Source organism: Raphanus sativus, chromosome 9 (assembly GCF_000801105.2).
Source record: "Raphanus sativus cultivar WK10039 chromosome 9, ASM80110v3, whole genome shotgun sequence".
In the NCBI taxonomy this organism is placed as follows: Eukaryota; Viridiplantae; Streptophyta; class Magnoliopsida; order Brassicales; family Brassicaceae; genus Raphanus; species Raphanus sativus.
The window spans coordinates 12477973-12500655 of NC_079519.1; the positions used below are offsets into that span (position 1 = coordinate 12477973).

General features: G+C 37.7%; 5 protein-coding genes and 3 non-coding genes across 9 annotated transcripts; 3 read left to right on the forward strand and 5 right to left on the reverse strand.

The window, feature by feature from the left end:
- Positions 1 to 609: 609 nt before the first annotated feature.
- LOC108835383 (uncharacterized) lies at positions 610 to 2460 on the forward strand. Its single transcript, XM_018608642.2, has 7 exons — positions 610 to 862; positions 1077 to 1290; positions 1374 to 1540; positions 1623 to 1747; positions 1835 to 1895; positions 1992 to 2040; positions 2197 to 2460. The coding sequence occupies exons 1-7, from the start codon at positions 698 to 700 to the stop codon at positions 2262 to 2264; spliced, it is 849 nt and encodes a 282-aa protein (XP_018464144.2). The 5' UTR covers positions 610 to 697; the 3' UTR covers positions 2265 to 2460.
- Positions 2298 to 3748, reverse strand: LOC108826614 (oleosin 14.9 kDa). The gene is made up of 2 exons (XM_018600004.2): positions 3358 to 3748; positions 2298 to 3239 (listed from the first exon to the last, which is right to left on the reverse strand). The coding sequence occupies exons 1-2, from the start codon at positions 3672 to 3674 to the stop codon at positions 3107 to 3109; spliced, it is 450 nt and encodes a 149-aa protein (XP_018455506.1). The 5' UTR covers positions 3675 to 3748; the 3' UTR covers positions 2298 to 3106.
- Positions 3749 to 7007: 3259 nt separating this feature from the next.
- Positions 7008 to 8015, forward strand: LOC108827265 (ethylene-responsive transcription factor ERF105). The gene has a single exon (XM_018600643.2). It carries the CDS (start codon positions 7141 to 7143, stop codon positions 7804 to 7806), a length of 666 nt encoding a protein of 221 aa, XP_018456145.1. The 5' UTR covers positions 7008 to 7140; the 3' UTR covers positions 7807 to 8015.
- Positions 8016 to 8579: 564 nt separating this feature from the next.
- LOC108825965 (putative lipase ROG1) lies at positions 8580 to 11144 on the reverse strand. Its single transcript, XM_018599330.2, has 10 exons — positions 10899 to 11144; positions 10748 to 10815; positions 10603 to 10673; positions 10280 to 10528; positions 9803 to 9966; positions 9660 to 9715; positions 9537 to 9589; positions 9353 to 9464; positions 9024 to 9121; positions 8580 to 8882 (listed from the first exon to the last, which is right to left on the reverse strand). The coding sequence occupies exons 1-10, from the start codon at positions 11030 to 11032 to the stop codon at positions 8811 to 8813; spliced, it is 1077 nt and encodes a 358-aa protein (XP_018454832.1). The 5' UTR covers positions 11033 to 11144; the 3' UTR covers positions 8580 to 8810.
- An 8986-nt stretch (positions 11145 to 20130) lies between these two features.
- LOC130500558 (small nucleolar RNA snoR31) lies at positions 20131 to 20223 on the reverse strand. Its single transcript, XR_008939178.1, has one exon. It is a non-coding gene; the product is annotated as a small nucleolar RNA snoR31 (small nucleolar RNA).
- A 75-nt stretch (positions 20224 to 20298) lies between these two features.
- Positions 20299 to 20396, reverse strand: LOC130500603 (small nucleolar RNA R30/Z108). The gene has a single exon (XR_008939220.1). It is a non-coding gene; the product is annotated as a small nucleolar RNA R30/Z108 (small nucleolar RNA).
- Positions 20397 to 20518: 122 nt separating this feature from the next.
- On the reverse strand, positions 20519 to 20628 carry LOC130500544 (small nucleolar RNA Z107/R87). Its single transcript, XR_008939165.1, has one exon. It is a non-coding gene; the product is annotated as a small nucleolar RNA Z107/R87 (small nucleolar RNA).
- Positions 20629 to 20962: 334 nt separating this feature from the next.
- Positions 20963 to 22619, forward strand: LOC108828314 (uncharacterized). Of its 2 annotated transcripts, none has more exons than XM_018601961.2 (6): positions 20963 to 21173; positions 21257 to 21349; positions 21461 to 21707; positions 21805 to 21901; positions 21978 to 22043; positions 22175 to 22619. In XM_018601961.2, the coding sequence occupies exons 1-6, from the start codon at positions 21002 to 21004 to the stop codon at positions 22370 to 22372; spliced, it is 873 nt and encodes a 290-aa protein (XP_018457463.2). In that variant the 5' UTR covers positions 20963 to 21001; the 3' UTR covers positions 22373 to 22619. The 2 variants fall into 2 exon arrangements, with proteins under 2 accessions (XP_018457463.2, XP_056850525.1); XM_056994545.1 differs by having other exon boundaries at positions 20970 to 21173; positions 21805 to 21911; positions 21983 to 22043; positions 22175 to 22232.
- The last annotated feature ends 64 nt before the right edge of the window (positions 22620 to 22683 follow it).

The following is a 22683-nucleotide window of genomic DNA, read 5'->3' on the forward strand; positions in this document are numbered from 1 at the left end:
AATACATAATAGGTATTTTACCGTGGACCCGGATCCGAACAAAACATGTATTTTAAGTCAATTTTGGTTTGGTTTCTCAGATCCAGATAATATGTCAGACCTAATATAGTTATATAAAAGTATAGATACAAAAATATTAAATAAAATAATTCCTAAATTATATAATTTTAAACATTTTTTTAACTATAATATGACTTTATAATATAAATATATAGCAATTTCAAAAATTTTATTTATATTAAATTTATTTATATTCCAAAAAAAACCCTCGTTTTTCAAGCGCGGATCAAGATCTAGTTAATAATGATTAAAAATGTAGTGTGACCAAGTCTAGTAGATAATCCATTTAAAAAAAAAAAATCACACATAAATTAGAAGTTTTTAATATAATAGATTGTTTACAATGTTACCAAGGACAAGCAATCACTATAGTACGAGAGCCTGGATGAAATATCTAAAAACATTATTAATTCAAACTTTTCCAATGGTTTTGAGCAAAATTGATGTGCACACTACGCTATATGGTCTTTCTGGCGAAGGCGTAAGTTAGCGTAAGTTAGCGTAAGTTAGAAAATAATATAAGGCTGAATAGTCGCTAACGTAGACGAGTAAGATCCACACACACACAGAGACCCAAGTCGGCGACGGAGAGGGTTTTAGAAACTCCATCACTCGAGTCAAAGGGCTTTGTCTCCAAATGTTTCCGAGATTAGGTCGAGCTGTCACTCAAATCTCAAAGCTCCCATCTTTCTCCTCAAATGGATCGCCTAAAAATCTCTCCTTTTTCTCGCGCTGTGGCTACGCGACTGTAGCTCACGCGGATGATGCTCCCTCGCCGAATGATTTCCCCACCAAATCTCCGGTAACATGTTCGCATTATCTAGGGAATCCGAAGCGTTTATTAGAAATTCATATTTGATGCCGATTGTTTCTAGGTTTCACTCACAGCATGACTTGAATCTGTATTCTTCTTGTATCATGGATTCATAAAAGATAAATCTTCTGGTGTTTTTGATTCGTGCTTCTCTACTGGTTCTGGAGTCTGTATTTTGACAGAAACCTATTTGCTCTAATAGGTGAACTTGGATAAGATGTTTTGGTCAAAGCCATCTTCACTGGCTCTGCCTAAAGACTCTCCTCTCAGAATTGATGAGCCTGACTACCAAGGGGTTCGTCGCTTTATACTAAAGATGCTTTTGTTCTACAGCAAACAGAGCACATCTATCCGTGGCGCAAACGTTATCTACAAGCGCATCATTGCTCAAGTCGACACACCTGCCATTTATGATGGTATCATTTGGTTTTCTAACACAATAAGATAAAAAAATTTTATGTTTTTTACCTTTTTGTGTGTTTTGTCTCTGCTGCTGCAGTGTTCAACTTGGAGAAAACATTCAAAATAACATATTCGTTTCTTGTCCTTCATATGTGGCTTGTATTACGACGCTTGAAGGCAGAGGGAAAGGAAGGTGTTGATCTTGGTCAATATGTTTATGAGATCTACAATCATAATGTGGAAGTCAGGGTATCTAAAGCCGGGGTACGCTCCAGACTTGCTTTTGATATACTATTGTTTCCGATATACATACTTCTTATGGTCTTCATCTTTCTTGAAACTGCAGGTTAACTTGCTTCTCTTGACTTGGATGAAGGAATTGGAGAGAATATTCTACGGAAACGTTGTTGCCTATGATGCGGCACTACTTCCAGATGCTAAACCAAATGATCTACAAATCAAATTATGGAGGTAAAGCTTCTTCTATAACAACAATGTTTTATTCATTAAGTTGAATTGTCTATAACAGACAGAACCTTAAATGGAATTGAACTGTAGGAATATATTTTCTGATGATGGAGCAACAACACCTGATGAAACGGAATTAAAAGCAGCAAAGGCATGAGTTTCCCCTCTCTCACAGACACATAAACATTACATACAAGTTTAGTCATTTTATACCAAACTGTTTTGAGACATGGTTTGTGTTTTACAGGCAATGGCAAGATATGTCCGGAGAGAAGTTGGTTCTCTTTCTTTAACAGGTGCATACGCTAACCTCCTTATTCTTCTAATGCTTTATAAGCTGCAACGTACAAAGTGTTTTAGATTTATAGCAACCTAAGAAGCTGAAGAGTGACTCGCATTTGCAGTTGAAACAGATGTTCGCATTGTATAATGATCTGTATTTTGATGCACAGATAAAGAGTCCATATTCTCCGGCAACTTCTCCTTCACCCCCTTGGAGAACAAAGCCTCGATGACTTAAAGGAGCTGTGGCGCTTTGAGCATCAATCTTTCATTTGTTTCTTTTTTTTTAAAATATTTTCTTTATAACCAACAAGAGAAACCTACACAAGAGAGTATGCTGGTTGTTAACAGCCGGATAATCACGAAAACATGGTGAAAGTTGAATAAGATTACTGCTGTGTATCATTTGCTTTCATTTGTACATCTGGTCTTTTTGTATTATGCAATATTTGGGGGTATTTAGAAAGACAACTCGACAATAGTAATAGGTTAGGACAACAAATCAGTCATGTCAGTGGAATCAAGCTAAGTTGGTGACTTGTGAGTGTAACGCTGTATGTAAAGAAACAAGCACAATTTATGAAGATTTAGATACAGAACGATTCATGCAGCAGAAAGAGACTTCAAAACCGCAATAATATCAGAGAAATGTCACCTGAATTTGTCTGTTTCTCAAGAAGATCTTGTTTGTTAATAGCTAACTCTAATATTAGATGCAATGATCATTCAGGTTCTGATTCTGTATAAAACCCTTAATTAATAATATATTTTTATGATTAAAAAGGCTCATCGATTTGCTTCTCTTGGTATGATATGGAGTCCCACATATATTATAACCACACTGAAGGTAAATTAAACCATACACATGTCGATGTCTGACCGTATAGCACCCTTGCGTGGTACTCCTACAAGAAAACTGGATGAAAACACCACTTTGATACATTTGTTTTGAACAATGTTGACAGCATACACTCATATTATTACACGTTACGTTACACCACAAACGTTGAGAAAACGAAGAAAAGATATCAAACGATGGATGACACTTTTGTCTGGAAATAGTTTTATCTGACATTATTTTTAAGAAGCTGCTTGTTGGTGCTGCTGATGGACTCCAATGTTGTGCTGCCCATACTTGGTATCATGCCCTCTACTTCCCACCTTCATCCGAGCACTCTCTATCTTCTGATCCGATCCAGACCCCGTCATGTGCCTAAACACATTCACCATATATTTTATTTCTCCAATATACACTATGTACCGTGAAGAGCAAAGAATGATTTTAAAACGTAGGTCACAGTTTTGTGTTTTACGTCATCTATATATATTACCGGTAGAGCCAAGAGAAGGCGGTGATGGCAGCTATACCAAAGCCACCGGATGCGAGGAACCCAGTGATGATGAGAACCACGGTGATCAAGGCTGGGACCAAGACAGGGCTGAATATAATAAGCAGAGGAGTGGCTACAGCGAGTGATATCACTGTACCGGCGAGTGTTAAGCCGGAGAGGACTAGGAGAGATCCACCGGCTGCGACCCCAGTCGCTACCTTCACCATCTGCGCCCCTGTCTTCGGATGGTCTCTGTCTAGGGTACTTCTATTGTCTCGGACTATTATGTCTTGACGGGTTCCTGTTTGATCCGCCATTGATTCTTGGTTACGATCTCTCCAACACAATAATATAAGAAATTAGCAGAGAGAGACTAGATAGTAATATATTGGGCGTGACATTGATGATATATGAACAAGGGAGATGGGGTAGAAAGCTGGTGAGTCCCCTTTGCTTGACCGTTACACGTGTTGGGAATGTTTTCATGCAGCCGTAGCATCTGTTAAAAGAGGGCTCCCTTTTGCGACACGTATTTTTGTGTTTTGAAATTTGTACGTCGTCTGCGTGAATAAGACCAATCGGAACACAGAGGGATCGGGCATAGTTATGGGCTTGATCTTTACCTATAAACACAAGTTTGTAATCAGTCCAATTTATTTAGATAGCCCACAGAGCGTAGTAATAGTTCGTTGTCTCGTGTTTTCAACGATACCGAAATGTTAACTACCCAGCGGTCGGAACTCTAGTGATTTTAGGGTATTAGGTTTTTGCCTCCTTTACATACATTTCATAAGATTGGTAGAACTGATGATAGAGCTGTAATAATATACTCTTCTTTTTTTGTGTTGATTTTTACAAACTCATACTCTCTGTAAACTAAATTGGTGGCTCGTCATCCATGTACACAACAAAATACGCTTGAGTCCTATCTCTTCGTGCTAGTCCATCGGTCTTCATATTTTGTGTGCATGGTACATAAATGATCTCTGAACTGTGAAAATTTTCCTGTAAGGTCTTGATATCTTCCAAATAAGATACAAAAGCAGATCATTCTTCTGATTCCGACATCATCTTTACCAATTGAGAACAGTCTGTTGCAAACGTGACTCTAAACTGATGCAAAAATTTCGCATACATTCCATTGCCCAAATTAATGCTTCCACCTCAGAATAAAGAGGAGAAAAGGAAACTCTGACATTTTTAGCCATTAGACCCGCAAAACCTTGAAGAGTACTATACCATCCTTGCCCAGAAAACACATCGTTCTCCTTCCAAGAATCATCTGTAAAACACCAGCGACCTGGTATTGATGGTAGACTCGGAATTGGGCGATCTACCACCGGGATAGCGAGCAATTGTGCATCCGCCCAAAGCTTAGCTTCTGTTTCCGCGAGTAATAATATACTATAAAAGCAGTATATTAGAGAAATTATATTTCTTATTTATGCATACAATAATATGATTGGAAGAACAATAAATAATTAATATATAAATTATCATTAAAATTAATATATGATATGTAAATTATTTATTTCCAAATAATACAATATATCATTTTAATATAAAATATATATTATTTTATTTTTTGTTATTAAAATAGTGATGCATATTTAATTAAATAAACAATATTATATTTTAAATGTGAAACAAAATTATTTTTAAAAATATAAATTTAATATTTTGATATAATTTTTTTATATTAGTAAATAAATATATTAATTATTTTATAAATTTATACATTTTAGCCAAAATCTTTTGAAGAGCATTAGTATATTGTAAATGCTTTTAAATATTTTCCTAAAAGTTGTTGATTAGATAATAAAGAGTATAATATTTATTCTGCCAATCATAGTTGTAAAAAAAAAATCACAAGTAAGAAATCAACCAAATCTAGATTGAGGGATATCTTCGAGGAGATCCATATTTACAAAATCGGTGGACATTTTAAAAAGATATGATTGATATTGCCACGGATACTGCATCATGTATCTCAAATTTTTCGCAACATGATGTATATTGTATTAACAAAAGAGTTATTCTTGGGTTCACTCCCTAGGATGAACCTCTAGGTTCACCAACCAATAGGATTTGATTATTTCAAATTTGACATCATTTAAAAAAGGAAACAAAATATTGTCAAATTATATTACGTTTTAAAAATAAAAATAAAGTAAAAATAAATAAAATAAAGTAAAAATAAATAAAATAATACTAAAAATGCAAAAAATAAATATTTTTTCAAAAAATAAATTAATACCACAAAAAAACACTAATCTCTAAATGTTAAACCCTAAATCCTTTAGTAAACCTTTGGATAAATTATAAAACTTTGATTTAAAAAAAAACTATTTATTACACAATCAACAAAAAACTATACCCTAAATCCTAATGCTAAACCCTAAACCCTTGGGTAAACCCTAAACCCTTGGGTAAATCCGAAATTCTTGGATAAATCTTAAATTTAAGATTTATCCAAAAGTCTAAGATTTAATGTTTGTTGGGAGCGTTAAAAATATTTTTTGAAAATATTTTTTTTTAGATTAAAAAGTCCCTCGGGTAAATCCGAAATTCTTGGATAAATCTTAAAATTTAAGATTTATCCAAAAGTCTAAGATTTAATGTTTGTTGGGAGCGTTAAAAATATTTTTTGAAAATATTTTTTTTAGATTAAAAAGTTTTTTTGTGATTAGTATAATTTTTATTTAATTTTTATTTTAAAAGTATAATATAATTCGATAATATTTTGTTTCCTTTTTTAAAAGATACTGAATCTTAAATGACACAATCCTATTGGTTGGTGAACCTAGAGGTTCACCCTAGGAAGTGAACCCAAGAATAAGTCTTAACAAAATAATACATAATAACTCAAGAATTTTATCATATGAATCATATAATTTGTATAGTTTACGATACATCAATTTTGTCAAAATATAAAACCATGTATTAATGTATTATAGGTGTACCTAAAAATCATTTTTTCTTTTATATATGTTCTATTTTGTTTTATAATAATCTACACGTCAATAATATTTTAAGAACATATATTTTAACATATTAAAAATTAAAGATTTAACGTAGTCATTAACTTTTACTTTTATTTAAATAAAATTAAAATTTAGAAATTTGAATTTGAAAACTACTTTTAAAATTCATATTTAGTTTAATATTAAATAAATATATTAAATTTTTTAAAACGATGAAAAATTAGCAAGAAATAAAATTAAATATATTTAGGGAAATTTTATTTTTTAGAAATAACTATAGATTTTATTTTTATCATTAAGATCTCACTAATTATTATTTTGAATAAAACATTTAAAATAATGGATTATTATTTTCAAACTACAAGTTAACCGATGTTAATCTTAAAAATAAAATTTAGTTGATGTATTAAATTAAACATTCAAAATAATATATTAAAATAAATTTCTCCAAAAGAACTCAGAACACAAAAAAACTAATTTAAAAAAAACATTTTTTATGTCTCTTGGATATGAACAAGTTTGTAGATAGACACTACACTAGCAGTGGTCCCTCTTACGACAAAGGACAAAAATAATAAAGATAGTCCACTTGCCACACTCCAAAGCAAGAGTGAAACTAAACAAGTCAATAAAATTGAAAAGGATCCTTCCTTCTCTCCTTCCAAACCCAAGAAGAAGCTAACTACGAAACTTCTCAGTCTCACTTCCTTCTTCTATATAATCTCCCCCAATCTCAAATCAAAAAGTCCACAACACAACACAATCAAAACCACAAACCAACGACTCCAAAGTTTCATTTATGGCTTCTTCACAAGACCAATCAGCTTTGGACCTCATAACTCAACACCTCCTTACCGATTCCCCTTCCTTGGAGACTTTCGTTTCTAGCATCCATCAGAGCACCACCTCCACTCTTAGCCAACGCAAGCCATCTCTTGCCACCATTTTAGTTCCTACTACTGCACCGGTGGTTAAAGAGGATGATCATAGGCATTACAGAGGCGTGAGGCGTAGACCGTGGGGTAAGTACGCGGCTGAGATCAGAGACCCAAACAAGAAAGGTGTTCGTGTCTGGCTAGGTACTTTTGACACGGCCGTGGAAGCTGCAAGAGGTTACGACAGAGCTGCTTTTAAACTAAGAGGAAGCAAAGCCATTCTTAACTTCCCACTCGAAGCAGGTAAGCACGAGGACTCTGGAGATGACGACAACAACAAGAAGACTGTGGCTTTGAAAGCTAAGAGGAAGCGACCAGAAACAGAGGATGAAGACCGTGGGATAAACCTGATCTGCCATAAAGCTGTGAAAAGGGAAGAGACGGAAGCTCAGGGTGAGGCTTGTCCGTTGACACCGTCAAGTTGGATGGGGTTTTGGGACGGAGTAGACGGTATAGGGATGGGACTATTCTCTGTGCCTCCGTTATCTCCTTATCCATCTCTAGGACATTCTCAACTCGGGGTTAAGTAAGCTTATTGATGGAGGTGACATCCGCAACTTTGGATTATAAACCATCGGCAAGCAAACACACAAATAAGATAGTAATTATATACACATAAAGGACTGTACTCAAGATTCCTCATGGAGTGAATTAGTTTTTTTAGCTTGATTGATTGTAACTGCTTTGTTATATTCATTCGTTCTTCTCAATGCAATAATCACAACTCTTCCTTATAAAATACCTCAAGAGGATAACAGCTTTCTATTAGAACAAAGAGGATATCCAAACTTACAAGACGATGCTAATGAGACCGTCGTACAAAATGATGGCCGCTAATTCAAGACTTGTGTGGTGGTCATCTAAAAGGACAGACAACCATATGCAGATGCCCCTTGCTTTGACCTTTCACCACAGAACAAAGGAAAGTCTTAGCAACATTGTTTGGTAGTGACCGACCCACTGGTCCTACAAAGACAAGAAAACTACTTAAAACCCAACAGAGTTCCAACTTCAGATCCTTAAGCTTCTCTTTCTCTGCTAAACATCTGAAGTAGAAATTTCACATAAGAATGACTGTTTATAGGAGAGCATTATCAGTGTCTTGACTGCAGACACAGAACACTCAAGAGGTCAAGACACACTGGATTCAATATGATAATGAAAAACAAATCCATTCCACTGTCACCTCCTCAACCAGACCTTCTGCTTCCAGATGTACGTTTATGCTAACGTCTATTCTTACAACAAAGATAAAATTACTACCTTGACTACACTCAAATCAAAAGAAACAACCAGTGGAGAATAATGAAGATCAGAGTTAAGACGTTGATTATCAAGTGTTCTTTTTAAGTGTAGAACGAATATATAGGCACAAAACTTCCGTTTATGCTACTTTATACTTTCAGGGCATCACATCCATGAGTACATGATACAATTGAACTGAACAAAATTTCCTTTCAGTGTATCACGTGAACTGGCCATAACTGACGCCAATCAGTCCTTAGTTGTTGTGGGGGATGAAAATTATACTGATTTAGGCATGGAAATGATCGATGATATGCTCTATGACATCTGCTCCTTCTATATGCATAGTTTCGCTTTTAACCTGCAAACGGCATAACACATGCTATTAGATTTAATGTTTATACAAGAGGTAATGTGGCCACTAATCTTATCTGAATGAATGAATTTAAAACTATTAGGAGGGAGGATAAACAAATGTTATTATCTTAGAAGAGTGAGAGACCTGTATAACACTATGAGCAGCGAATCTCTGCCTACTACTGTGAAAGCTAACATCAACTTTTTCCCATGAGACAATGGAGAGTCCTTTGATCATTTCTTCTGCAAAATCGAAAAAGGCACCACGTTATTAAAACATGTACATAAAAAAATCATAAGCACTGCATATGGGTAGACCCTCATAAGAATTGTTTATACTTAACGCTAACTTCTTTTAGCAGCTAATGAGATCTAAAACATAGAAAACGAAAATACAAATAAGAGGAGCAGTGGTGACCAATCACTTCTACAACAGAACCGATAAAGACCAAAACAGGTACAGTGCAAGCTTACCTTCAATGTCGTTTGAATGATTTTCGCCATCTGGTACGTCCTCAGCATCGCATGACTTGCAGAGTTCTTCGTAAACAATATGTGGATACTTCTCGTCCAGAGAATTTTCCCACTAGTAAACCACGAAAATAATTAATATTCATCGTATCAAAATCCTTAACCAAATAGAGTGTAAGTCAAATACCTTAGGCAATTCAGAGTCACGTCTAATAGAAGCCGTCCTCCAGCCAACGATGTCTATTCAGATCTAGTAAAGGAAAATAAAGGTAGAGAGCATATTACTACAAGCAACAGAGAGAGAGGATACGATCATTGCCCACATTTGAATAAACCACCCGCCTTTTGAAGGCACGCAGTGCAGATCTGCAATAGAGGAAAAACATCTTTTAGTGGGAAGGTCTTCCAGACATGGTTAAGTGAAACTAATAACTTGTGAAAAATGGGGTATACATGAAATGACAATCACCGGTGTCTTCCACCATGCGTCGAAGCAAGGGCGGTTTTCCGTCTTCTTCATCTTTCAAGAAAAGGTGACGTCCCGTTCTTTTAAATATCCAGTGGATAACGAGACCTGCAACTTTCTCAAAGGAAGAAACACCAAAGAGAAACGGAACCTGGAAGCAAATACCAAATTATCTTTGATACCGTGAGAATAAACATCTTGACATAAGTGAAATGGTAATACAATCGCACAAATAGATATCCATGTTAGAGAAAACAGCTGTCAGTTATGTTTTATATAAATGACAGAGTGCAAGGTTAAAAGCAACTTTACTAAAATAGTATACAAGTCCTGTTTTTTTTATTGTTTGCTTTTTGCATTCACAGGAATCAATGTTATGAAATGAAGTTTTTGCAGAAGAATATTATTTTCAATTTCAAACAACTTGGAAACAAGAAAAAAAAAGTGGGCATAAGCAGAGTTACCTGTCTGTTACCCATAGAACCCAAATGGGGTGTAGCAACAGTGATGAAGTTGACAGGCTCTAAGCCACAAATTGTGCCTTGGGAAGACCCTTCACTACAGTCCCCCCCAGAAGAGTCATTAGAATCTTGCTGCTGAGTAGGTGGCTTGTAAAGCTTCCCAATTGCATATCTTGCGGCAAGCCCTCCCAAAGAATGCGAAACAAAGGAGATTTTACGGATGTTTGGCCTCGATTGAATAATTTCAAGGACCTGAGAGATGCAAAGCAAAGAGTGTCAATGAAGGAAAGAGGGAGGGAAGAACGTGATGATGGTTAGTTGGTTACCTCAGATGCAAGACGCTCACCCATTACATCCACACCATCTAGAGTAAGGGCAGATGCATTTTTCTCACTACCTGCTTTAAACAAGAAGATCCTAAGAGTCTTGAATAAACATTAAGTTCTCACCTACCAAATAGTTAGTTATTACAGTGAACGAAGACTTTGTCAGGTAGCCTTTTAACGAATTGCTCAGCTCCAAACTTCCAATCGTCCGTACTGAAATTACATTACATCAAAAAAAGATCAATTTCTGATTATTATTGGAAAAGAAAGAATGAAGCAAGCAGGTAGTAAGTAACCTTCCCAAGATCCCATGGACCATAACGACGAGGTGATCGGCGGAAGAGGAATCGGAGTTCTTGCAACTCCAAACGTCGAGGCTCCCATCGGCCACAGACTCCGCCGAGCAAACGCCGCCTTCATGCTTCTCCATCAAAAAAAACAAACGGAGAATGTTTGCAATTCGAATTCGATCCCAGCAAAGAAATGATCGATTTGAGGGGATTGAATTAATAGAAACAGGGGGGGGGGGGGAGTGGGAATGAAGAAAGGAATGGTGGTGAAGAGGGATGTCGGCTTCGAGACGGAGTTGCCGACTTCCAGGGACCCAAAACAACAAATACTCTCTCTCTCTCTCTAGTCTCTACGCCTTGGCTTTCGTAAATTAGATTACAAGATAAGTTTGGGTCATTTTTCTAAACCAAAAGTAAATTAGACCCAAAACAACAAATTTTAATTTTAAAATTTTGTTTTCCTTTTAAAATACTCCATACAAAAAAAAAGAATATTAATAATAAATATATATACTGAAAATAAGAAAAACAAAATTTTATCATCAAAAACCCACATATACTTTGTTTAAGAAAATTATTTTAAAATAAAAATAGCAAATAGAAAATAAAATTATCATAAATCATATAGATGCAGAATTTGATTTCGAACTCCCTTCATATAGTGCATACAATTGGTATTGTATTTGTCCTGGTCATTTGAATCACAGTTTTCAGCTGGTACATTATTAGTTGAAATACGATTTTATCCAAATGTTACATTTAGAGAAACATGAACAAAATTTGCATTCATCCCTATAGCAAAGTATCTAATTCACCCCACTTTTTTATCACCGGTTAAAATGTCATATAAAATTAGTTTAAATAAGTTGAAAATAGGGAACACCTCCATTAACAATTTTGAGAAGAAATAGAACAAGCTTTTTGTTTGGCTTTTTGTTTGGAGAATTATCTTTAAATTTCATAACAGAAAACTGCTCCTAAGTAATTCTTAATAAAACTTACATGTTCGAGCTACGTTTTGCACCGGTACATTGTGCTACTCTCTTTTGTCGTCTTTCAAGTTTTTGAACTGATGTTTTTTTTTTTTTTTTTTGCTAAAAGGTAAATATCATATAAATGAAAAAAGATTTACAAGAAATGTAGATCTAAGTCTTGTTACACCTAGGCAAAAAAGTAAGAAAAAACTGGATGTAACAAAGATTAATATGAGACAAACGTAGTTCATCGCATCCATTTGACCATAAGGTTGAGATAGAGCTTCCTTTCCCTTCTTGCTGTAATCGTGTTGCGCATCTCCTTGTCAATGATTCTGAATATTGTGGTAGGTGGTAAAACAGTCTGATTGTGCAGCACATTATTGCGTTGCTTCCATATGTGGTAAATGATGCATTGGGCAGCTAACTTCCGCAGGAGAGAAGGCACTGCAACTGAAGTACCTCTAATCCAAGAAAGGAGTTCTGCCCAAGTTCTGAACAGAGAGTTCGGAGGGTTTAGTCTGCCGATGGAGAGACGCCACACCTCCATGCTATAATCACAAGAGAGAAGGAGGTGATCCCTGGTTTCTTCAAAAGCTGAACAGAGACAACAAGCTGTGTTTATTTGAAGACCCCAAGCTGCTAGTCTTGCTCTGGTTGGTAACCTATTCAAGTTTGCTATCCACATATTAAAGCTGTTCCTCGGTATTGCTCCTTTGAACCAGATAGACTCTGCCACTGGTTGGACAGGAGCTGAAAGGCGCATATCTTGCCAAGTATTGAGAGCACTAAAGTTTGCATTTTGCTCAGCAGAGGTTGTCCATTCATATCTGTCTGCATCTGACGAGTAAATTGGACATTGAATAGAGGTTAAGAAGATGTGGAGTTCAACTGCCTTGTCGGATCTAGGAGATGGTAGCGACCAAGCCGTAAGGGAGTAGGCATCTGCCACCAGACCATTGATCGGGACCCGGAGCTGGGAGGGTCCACGTTGTCCCAGGAAGTGAATGAGCTGCCCAAAGGGGGTCCAAACATCGTACCAGAAGCTGATGCTGCGTCCAGTACCGAGGATAGGCTTGATAAATTTTATACCTTCGTGGCGCAGCTTTAAAAATTGTTTCCAGACCCATGAATCTGTAGCTTCCTCTTCCAGAGCCCAAAAGCTTCTCTCGTTTAGATGGTGATGTCTGTGCCAAAGTGCCCAAAGCGATTCACTTCTTGAGAACAAGAGCCAAATGAAGCGTAGACACAGCACCCTGTTCCAGGTGGACATGTTTCTCAGTCCAAGCCCTCCTTCTTTTTTTGGTAGACAGACCGTAGTCCATGCGACCTTAGCTTTCCCTGTAACATCTGTAGTTCCAGACCACAAGAATCTCGAACATAAAGACTCAATCCTCTTGATACATCCCTTTGGTAGAATAAAAGTGGACATCCAAAAATTTACAGTTCCATATATAACTGTTGCAATTAGTTGTAGTCTACCAGCAAAAGAAAGTGCCTTTACTGCCCAGGAACTAAAACGAGACTGGATCTTTATCATGAGGGGCTCATATTCTGATACACGAAGCTTTCTGCTCATCAGAGGAAGGCCTAGATATCGGACAGGAAGAGTACCCGTAGGGAATCCGTAATTTGCGATTGCAGCGGTATCAATAAGGTTCAGTCCCGAGGTGAATATCTCTGTTTTGTTGCGGTTCATTTTGAGGCCAGACCATGACGCAAAGTCGTCAAGGCATTCAGTGATGCCATGAAGAGAGTCGCTGGTACCATCAAAAAAGATCATTACGTCATCAGCGAACATCAGGTGAGATATTTTAAGATCAGAGGTGCCAGGATGATAGCCAATGGAACCCGAGTCATAACGTGATCTGAGAAGCCGAGACAGACCTTCCATCGCAAGAAGAAAGAGGTACGGTGACATCGGATCACCTTGTCTTATGCCCTTTGTGCTGTTAAAGAAACCACCACTCGCACCATTTACAGATACTGAGAAGGACGCTGTTGAGATACATTGTGAAACCCAATTGATAACAACCTCAGGTATCGATATAGCTCTTAGAATACCCAAGATAAAATCCCATCGAATGGAGTCAAAGGCCTTACTGAGATCAACCTTTAGCATACCACGGGAATCCAAGCTGTTTGTGTTGTACCCCTTGACTAAATCAGTGGCTAAGAGGACATTTTCAGCCAGAAGCCTCCCAGGCATGAAAGCTGACTGAGCTTGAGATATCACTTGGGGAAGGACCTCTTTAAGTCTGTTTGCAATCAGCTTTGAGATCACTTTGTATGTTGTATTCAAGCAAGAGATTGGGCGGAAATCAGTAGCAGATGAGGCGTTGGTGATCTTTGGTATAAGGACAAGAGTAGTTGCATTCCACTGTCGAAGCAACTTTCCTGATTTAAAAAATTCTTGAACTGCTTCTGTCACTTCAGGACCTATGAACTGCCAACAAGACCTAAAAAATTCAGCTGAATAGCCATCTGGTCCGCTCGTTTTATTCTTAGGCAAGGAGAAGAAAGCATCTTTAATTTCCGTAGCGGTAAACCCTGCAGAGAACCTGGCTTGATCCTCTTGGGAGCATGAGAAATCGAAAAGCAAATTCAGGTCATCCTGGACAAATAACTTAGGCTCAACCTCACCACCCAACAACTCAGAAAAATAATCCACACAGTGAGCTTCAATCTCTGCGTGGGTATCAAACCTGTTGCCAGCACTGTCAATAAGGAAATGGATATGATTAATAGCACGACGAGTGGCAACTATTCTGTGATAATAAGCAGTGCCCGCATCACCCTTGCCAAGCCAGAGAATTCGAGAGCGTTGCAGGAGGAAGGAGTCTTCAGCAGCTGCTAGCTCTTGCCATTTCAGTTGAGCTTCCAGCTCCATCTCAGCATTTATAGCATTAGGGTTTCTGAGAGTTTCATTCTGCCTATACAACAATTTTTCATGCGCTTCTGCCACTCGTTTCTCCAGCTCTGAGTAATTTTCCCTGCTAAAGTCTCGGATACATTTTTTCAATAAACGCAGCTTCTCTGAGATCCTAAACATAGCAGACCCTGTCACATTTATGGAGAACCATTCTTCTGTAACAGTAGGAATAAACTCTGGGTTCTGGAGGAGATAATTAAAAAACTTGAATGGTCTTTTCTTTCTTTGCAGATCCGGCTGAATAGAGATTGTTGAGCAGGAATGATCAGAAAAATCCGGGTCTTGAAAACAGGCAATAGAGTTAGGAAAAGATTCTTGCCATTTTTCATTAACCAAAACTCTGTCCAGTTTTTTGGCTATTGGTGCTTTCTTTTGCTTGTTCCACCAAGTGAAGGTGTTTCCTCTGAAGTTAAGGTCCACCAGCTCAGCATTGAGGAAGCACTGACCAAGTTCTCGCATTCTTTTGTCAACATTCAACGATTTTGGAGAAGAGTGCTCTTGCGGAAGCAGCGTTTGATTAAAATCTCCCAAAACTGACCATGGCTTATCAGCAGTGAACGAAGAAGCCGCCATAGATTCTAACTCAACCCAAAGTCCAGACCGGAGAGAAGCACAGTTTGCTGCGTAGACAATGGTAACAATAATAGGAGTTGTGTGGTCAGGGAGTAATACCTCACAAGTTATCTGTTGCAGGGATTTAGCCAAGACCACCACTCTGACACTAGGATGCCAAAGAATCCAGATTTTTCCAAGTGCCGAAAAACTATAATTATCCTCAAAACACCATCCATGAAGTAAGGAGTTTATAAATTTTCCCATTTTCGGGTGCTTGACCCTAGTTTCCACAATACCTCCAAAAAGAGGCTTATTTTTCCGAATCCATTTTTTGAAACCGGTGCGGTGACTGTAATTATTAAAACCTCGCACGTTCCAACAAAAAAGGTTACTACACATATTTAGAGATTGGTTGGGGTTGTGCCCCCAGCATGGTTCCTCCCTGAATGACGATTCATCTGTTTCAGGGTTGTTTCTGTGTCGTATTCCAAGATTTCCCCTTCCTCCTTATCAGAGTCAGATGAATCAATGTCAGAAGAGTCGTGCTCGACATCAGAACAAGTAGCACTAGATGCCCGAGAGATGAAACCAATTGGTTTTACCATCGCAACCTGCTGAGAGGAACCACTGGTATCTCCTATCTCAAATACTCCTTGATTATCCTTAGAAGCTTCCTTTGCTTTTTCTAATGGCCTGTAAACCTGGATGATTCCTTTTTGAGGGTCTTTCGGGCCAGTAGTAGTGGTTCTTGATTTTGATTTGGACCTTCCTCTACGAGTTTTCTTTCCTGTCCCTGTTTCGTCTCGCCTTTTGTTGTTTGGGCAGCTAAGTGTGCCATGAGACTTCGAAGAACAGCTATTGCAGAGTTTTGGCGACTTGCTACACCCCTTGATATTGTGTCCGATCTCCTTGCAAAAATCACACACAGGAGGCATCCACGGGCTCGAGACCAGAACCCGGCAAATGTCACCAGAGTCAAATTGGACATTTACTGCTTCTGGTAACGGCTGGCGAGGATCGATTATGGTGAAAACCTTGGCGACTTCGAGATTCGTTTTATTCGCCGTAGCAGGGTGTAGGAATTTTGGGTCTCCAACCAGGCTTGCTATGCGCTCTAACCCATCCTCGTTGAAGAACTGAAATGGCACTTTCCTTAGCTCCAACCAAATAGGTGCAGACTTCAGCTCAGGCTTCGCCGGGATTACTCCTGGTTCCCATTTAGCCACAAACATGGTTTTTCCTTCAATCTGCCATAAGACCTGTGTGATGACCCTGTTCCTTGTTGATACATTTGGAATCCTGAAAAGAAAAGCATTGCCTTCCAGTTTAGAGACCGCAATATCTCGATATTGTTTGCTCCAGATGCCGTTGACAATGTTGTGAATTGTTCCTTGAGACGGTGGATCTGTATAGAATTGCCCAATGACAAAGCAATCCCATGACCTCTTGTTCTTTTCAATCACAGAGTTTGGGATCTTGACACAGGCTTCACCTGATGGGAGAGTGAATCCATCATTTCTTTTTTTCAGGTATTTCCTTCCTTTGGCTCGAGCACACCAAGTGTCAGATTCTTTAGCGCTCGGTTCCGGTAAGGATCCTAGCTCTTTAGCGCTCGGTTCCGGTAAGGATCCTAGCTGTTGGTTTGTCGCAGGTAGAGCTTTCTCAGATAACTCTGCTTCCGTTGATTTTAATCCTGGAGCAGCTGAATCAGTTGCAATCACAGGTTCAATGTTGTTGATGGGAGATGACCCGTTCAGTCCTGCTTCGACATCCAGCTGAGCAGCCAAGACTGACGATGGGTCAGTGATTTGGGCATCAGAAGCTAGAGGTAGGGTTTCCGTTGGGGGAGACTGCTGGGTTGAGGTTGAAGCAGTTTGCTGAGCAACCAAGTCGGGAAGCAAATCACCAGTTAGGGCATCAGAAGCAAACTTAGGAGAGTCCAGTAGAGAGGCCTCATTCTCCAAGGCAGTCTGAACTTGCTGAGCAACCAGATCTACAATCTGGGCATCGGAAGCATGTTCTGAAGCAGAGGTCGGAGGAATGAGGGACTCGGTGGAGATTGCAGGCTCAACGGAGGAACCGGTGACCTTAGGGAGAGATTTGGGTGGTGGAGACGAAGAGCGAGATGGAGACAACGAAGACGGAGAGCCTTGTTTGGGCCCCTTCTTCTTCTTCCCCTTCCCCATCGGAGGAGGAGAGTCTTGAAACCGGCGTCGGATTAGACGGCGGCGTGTTGCAGCGATTGATGTCACTTTGTTGGTGTTTGTCGCAAAAGGGATCGCCTTTTCTTTTGAGCAAGGCGATGGTCCCCCAGTTTAACTGATGTTTTTTTAGATCACGTCAATTCGTTAGAGCAACATAATTAACCTCAAATCTAATTGTTGTTTGTTATATATCTTGCAATCATATAATTATAAGCTTAGAGTTGTTAGATCTTCTTTAGTCACATCTATGTATGATTATATTTGATCTTCTTTATCAATTCTATTTATCAAATAGGAAACTGAGTCAATTACGTTGTGCTATGATATTGTTGCTTTATTTTCATGGTGACAAAAAAAATTGAGCCAGTAACGTTTCAATCTTTCATGTCTCCTATTGCTAGGCTACTGTTGCTTAATTTTTTTTCATCTTGTTATATATCGGTTTATATGATTACAATAAGGTATAATTGTTCTATGTAATCTAGGATAATATTTGACTGATTTTTGTATTTTGCTATATAGTTGCAATATATATTAGTCATTTTAGTGGTCAAGAAATTATTCCTGCTAGTCAGGAAGAATCTAGATTGCAAGTCTTAAGGGAAACCAGTTTGTTAAGTTATAATTCAGATGAGTTTTTAGCCGAGGAAAAAGATGCTATATTCAGTGATGACGATTCTTTAGTCAGCGATGATGATGCTTCAGTCTGTAATTTCAATGAAGAAGAGGACATAGGCAACAATGACGATTATCTTCAGACTGAAGATAATGATGGTTTAGAGGTAAACAATGAAAATCAGAAGAAATATGAACTCTATATTGAAATGGAGTTTAGTTCCGATGAGTTTGCATATAAATCTTATATAAAGCATGGAGGAAACCATGGTTTCTATATAAGGAGACAATAAACTTCGATATTGTCTCTACAAACAGGTCAATATGAGGGAGCAGAAAACTATCTTTCAGATATGCTTTGTTGAGGTCTTTAAAAAGATACAGGTTTTCCACTTCCTGTTTTTATTTTTACGGATATGGAATTGGCTCTCTAATTGTTATGGTAGTGTGTAAACAATGTTGATAGTGTACTTTCAAGTGGCAGTGGCAGAATGCAATATCTAAACCGGCATTAATAGTGGCTTACTTCTGGAGGGCAGAGTGCAATATCGCACACGATTAAGAGCAGTTTACTCACGGGGGCAAAACCTGATAAACATCTTAAAACCTCAGGGTTAAATAAAGGATATACCCTAAAACCTCTGATTCAATAAAAAGATACGCCCTAAGACCTCCGGGTCCAAAAAACTACATCCTAAAATCTTTAGATTCAATGAAAGGATACATCCTAAGATCTTCAGGTCCAAAAGAGTTTTGTGCTAAAACCTTCGGGTTTAATGAATGATACTTCCTCAAATCTCCGGGTTCAACTTCTGAATTCCTGGACGAAAGTCTATACGACCTCCAGGTTCCTAGACGAAAATCCATCCAACCTCCGAGTTCCTGGACAAGAGTCCTTGCAATTTCCGAGTTCCTGGACGAAAGTCCATATAACTTCTGGTATCCAACCTCTGGATTCCAAGACAAAAGTTCATCCGACCTCCAGATTCCTGGACGAAAATCTAAACACTATTGACAGCGGCCTACTTTCAATTGATCTACTTCTGGGTGTAGAGTGCAACATCTAAACAATGTTGTTAATGGCCTATTTCTAAATGGCAGAATGCAAAATCTAAATCGACATTGTGGTTTACCTCCGGTGCAGAGTGCAATATCGCACACGATTAAGAGCAAATTACTCACAGTAGAAAAGCTCGATAAAACATCCTAAAACTTCTAAGTTCAATAAAGAAATACGCCTTAAAACCTCCAAGTCCAAAAAAACTACATCCTAAAACCTCCAGATTTAATAAAAGTACATGCCGTAAAACCTCCAAATCCAAAAGAGCTAAATCTTAAAATCTTCGGATTCAATGAAAATATAGATTTTAAGACTTCCGGGTCGAAAAGGGTTATGTGCTAAAACTTGGATTGGCAAATACTTTTCATGCGCCACATACGTGGGTCGGGATCGATTCAAATCATGTCTTTAGTATATCAAGCGAAGGTGCTGTTATTTTCCTGTTATTTTCTTTTCTTCCATGTCAAATTTAAGCCTGTTACATCTGTCTTGGTTGGAATTGTTAATTGTTTATCTGGACCGTTGGGTCTGACAAGTAAACTTATGGGTAAATAATATGATGACGATATTTTAATGATATTTATTCAATTTGTTTTGTTTTATGAGCAATTCACCCTAGATTTATTAATATATAAAATAAAAATAAAAAAATTTCTTTTTATTGTTCCAAATTACATTTTTCGAATACTGATTTTATATATATTCTTTTTACAACAAAAAAAATTATTTTATTTTGTTTAAAATATCGTTTTGAAATTAAGAAATACTTTTTGAAATAAAAAGAATACAATTTTGGAGTTTAGATTTTCCGGAAAATTTAAGATAAATTGAAAATATTCTCCAAATTTAAATAAGCGAATATAAATTGATAAAAATCAAAGATGAAATTGATTTCGAGGGGGATTCAGAAGCTAAAATATTGTAGCATCAGATGCACATAGCATAAATCAGATCAAGTGTTGGATTAGATTAATTGCTTCATCATTATCGCCGTCCTTGTGCATTCAATAAAATAAAAAAATCACAAAACAAGCTTGCAAAATAAAATACTTTGGGAAGAAGGAGATGACTCAGTGGTGGCTAGTAATATTAGGTTCGATTCTGCCAGCAAGTTACTTCAGCTGAACTCAGAAGAGGGAGCGTTATATCCTCATCGTCATCTCCAATCACCCAAACATTAAAACGTAAAACGATTTCAAAATCAAACCGATTCTTAATTGATGAAAACAGGTAATTAGTAGTATTGAAGAAAAAACTAAAATTCAAAACTCGAATTGAATATAAGAGAAGGCTCAGTTCAGCGGGATTATCGACACAGAAACGAATCTCCAATTAAAAGAAGAAACGACTCATTCCGGTCTGTTGAGCTTGATATTTCCGAGTCATCACTGCCCCCATTTTAATCGAAAAATTATTAAAGAAACGAAACTATAAATAGAGAATTCTTGACGATCAGAAAAAAACCCTAAATAGATAGACGCAGCAACTGATGATTTTGAGATTGAAGGGCGATTGCTGTGTAAATATATAGTGATGATAGTTAGGGTTTCTCTGGGTCACTGTGGAGGCCCATTTTAAGCCCATTAGATTTGTTCCCGGATGTTCAGGGTTTAAATTCGGTTCGAGTGTTGACAAAAAAAAAAAAGTTCGGTTTGATTTAAAAAGGGTGGTTTTTGGTTTATTTCGGTTCTATTTGGGATGGAATTGGAATATTTGGTTTTTTTTACTCGTCTTTGTTATTTTCTTTTGATTGACCGGCGGCCGCGGCGATGGACGCACTGAGAGCTTCATACGGTGACTCTTCATCGGACTCCGATACTGATGATCTTTCTCCGGCCGCTGCAAATCCCGGCGAGGAATCAACCTCTGTTAAGCACGAGAAGGAGACGATCTCGTTGCCTCCTCCGCCGCTTTCGCTTCTCGATTCCATTGGATCCACAGGTGATGATGATGCTGCTCACTGATTGTTCTTCAATCTAACTCATACGAATCACGTTTTTTTTTTGTTTTATAAAATGTCTCAGGCTCTTTGGATGTCTACTCAACGGAGAGTGTGACTCGAGTAAGGAACTTTCCTCACGTCCATGGAAACTACGCCTTGCACGTTTACATCCCTGGTAATCACTCTCGTCTCAAGCTTCTTCAATTCTCAAGTGGTTGGTTGTTTAGTGTATCACTTTTCTTTCTTTCTTTACTCATGCTACTTTTTTTTTTGTTTGTGATTTTAGTTTTTATACCTCAATTGGCGAAGAAGGAGATTGCGTGTGTTTTAAAGAGGGTTGCATCACTTGTTCCTCATCTTAATTTGGTGGAAGCTGATGTTCCACTCAGCATTCTTTGCAACGATGACCAGAAGCTTGACCAAGCTTTGGGGAGAGAGTTCCACATAAGCTTGGGAAGAAGCGTTCCTCTTCGTGTTCATCAAATTAACTCTGTGGTTTCTATGCTTAGGCAAAAACTTCAGTTACACAAGAGGTATTAAACATCGTTCCTTGTCTACTACCATATGAAACCAGTTTGATTGTATACGATGTTTATGAATTGTCTCCTCTTCTTCTCTTTTTTTCGATAGATACTGGATCGATTTTAATAAGTGGGAAGTCTTTGTGAATGACGACTGTACTCGCTCTTTCCTTTCTTTGGAAATCACCACTTCTGGACTTTCCGAGGTATCATCCTGTACAACAAGATTTACCTTGAATGTGTTGCCTTTTTGTATACTCAGTTCTCATATCTCTCATTCAGATAAGCAAGCAAATTGATGCTGTTAATGAAGTTTACAAGCTTCACAATCTTCCAGAGTTCTACAAGGTCCATTTTCCTTTTCTATTTACAGTACTACTTTACCTAGTAAGCTTAATGGTAGTTTATTATTCTGCAAAATGAATTCATTGTCACCAACACTTAACCCATCGGTTCTTCTGCTTCAATTTGTTATATAGGATCCGCGACCACATATCTCCTTGGTCTGGGCATTGGGTGATATTAGAACTTCCCTAAAGGTAGCTGTTGACGGGGAACTGAAGAAGCTTAGAGCTGGTGCTTGTCTGCCGAATCGTATATTCACCTCTAAATTTTCTGGAATCGAGTGTAAGATAGGAAACAAAATACACAAAATATGTAAACTCCCAGATGAATAATATATCTTAGTTATTATACCTATCAGGTATATGCATTTGTAACGACATAGAAGCAAAGAGAATTGGCTTTATAACTTATATGTCTGTCTGATACAGTGCAGCAACGGCCTTGTGTTTAAGAAAAGATAAATATTGAAGTGGCTTTTATGTTACAAAACCCTCTTCATGAAATATTCTGTACTGAAGTTAAATCAACAGATTTTCTTTGGAACTGAGTTCCTGCATTGACCCAGGACGCCAATAAGCTTCTCGCAGCGAGGATGGAGGTGATGAGAATACAATAAAGCTTGATACTATCAGGTGCAACCCTG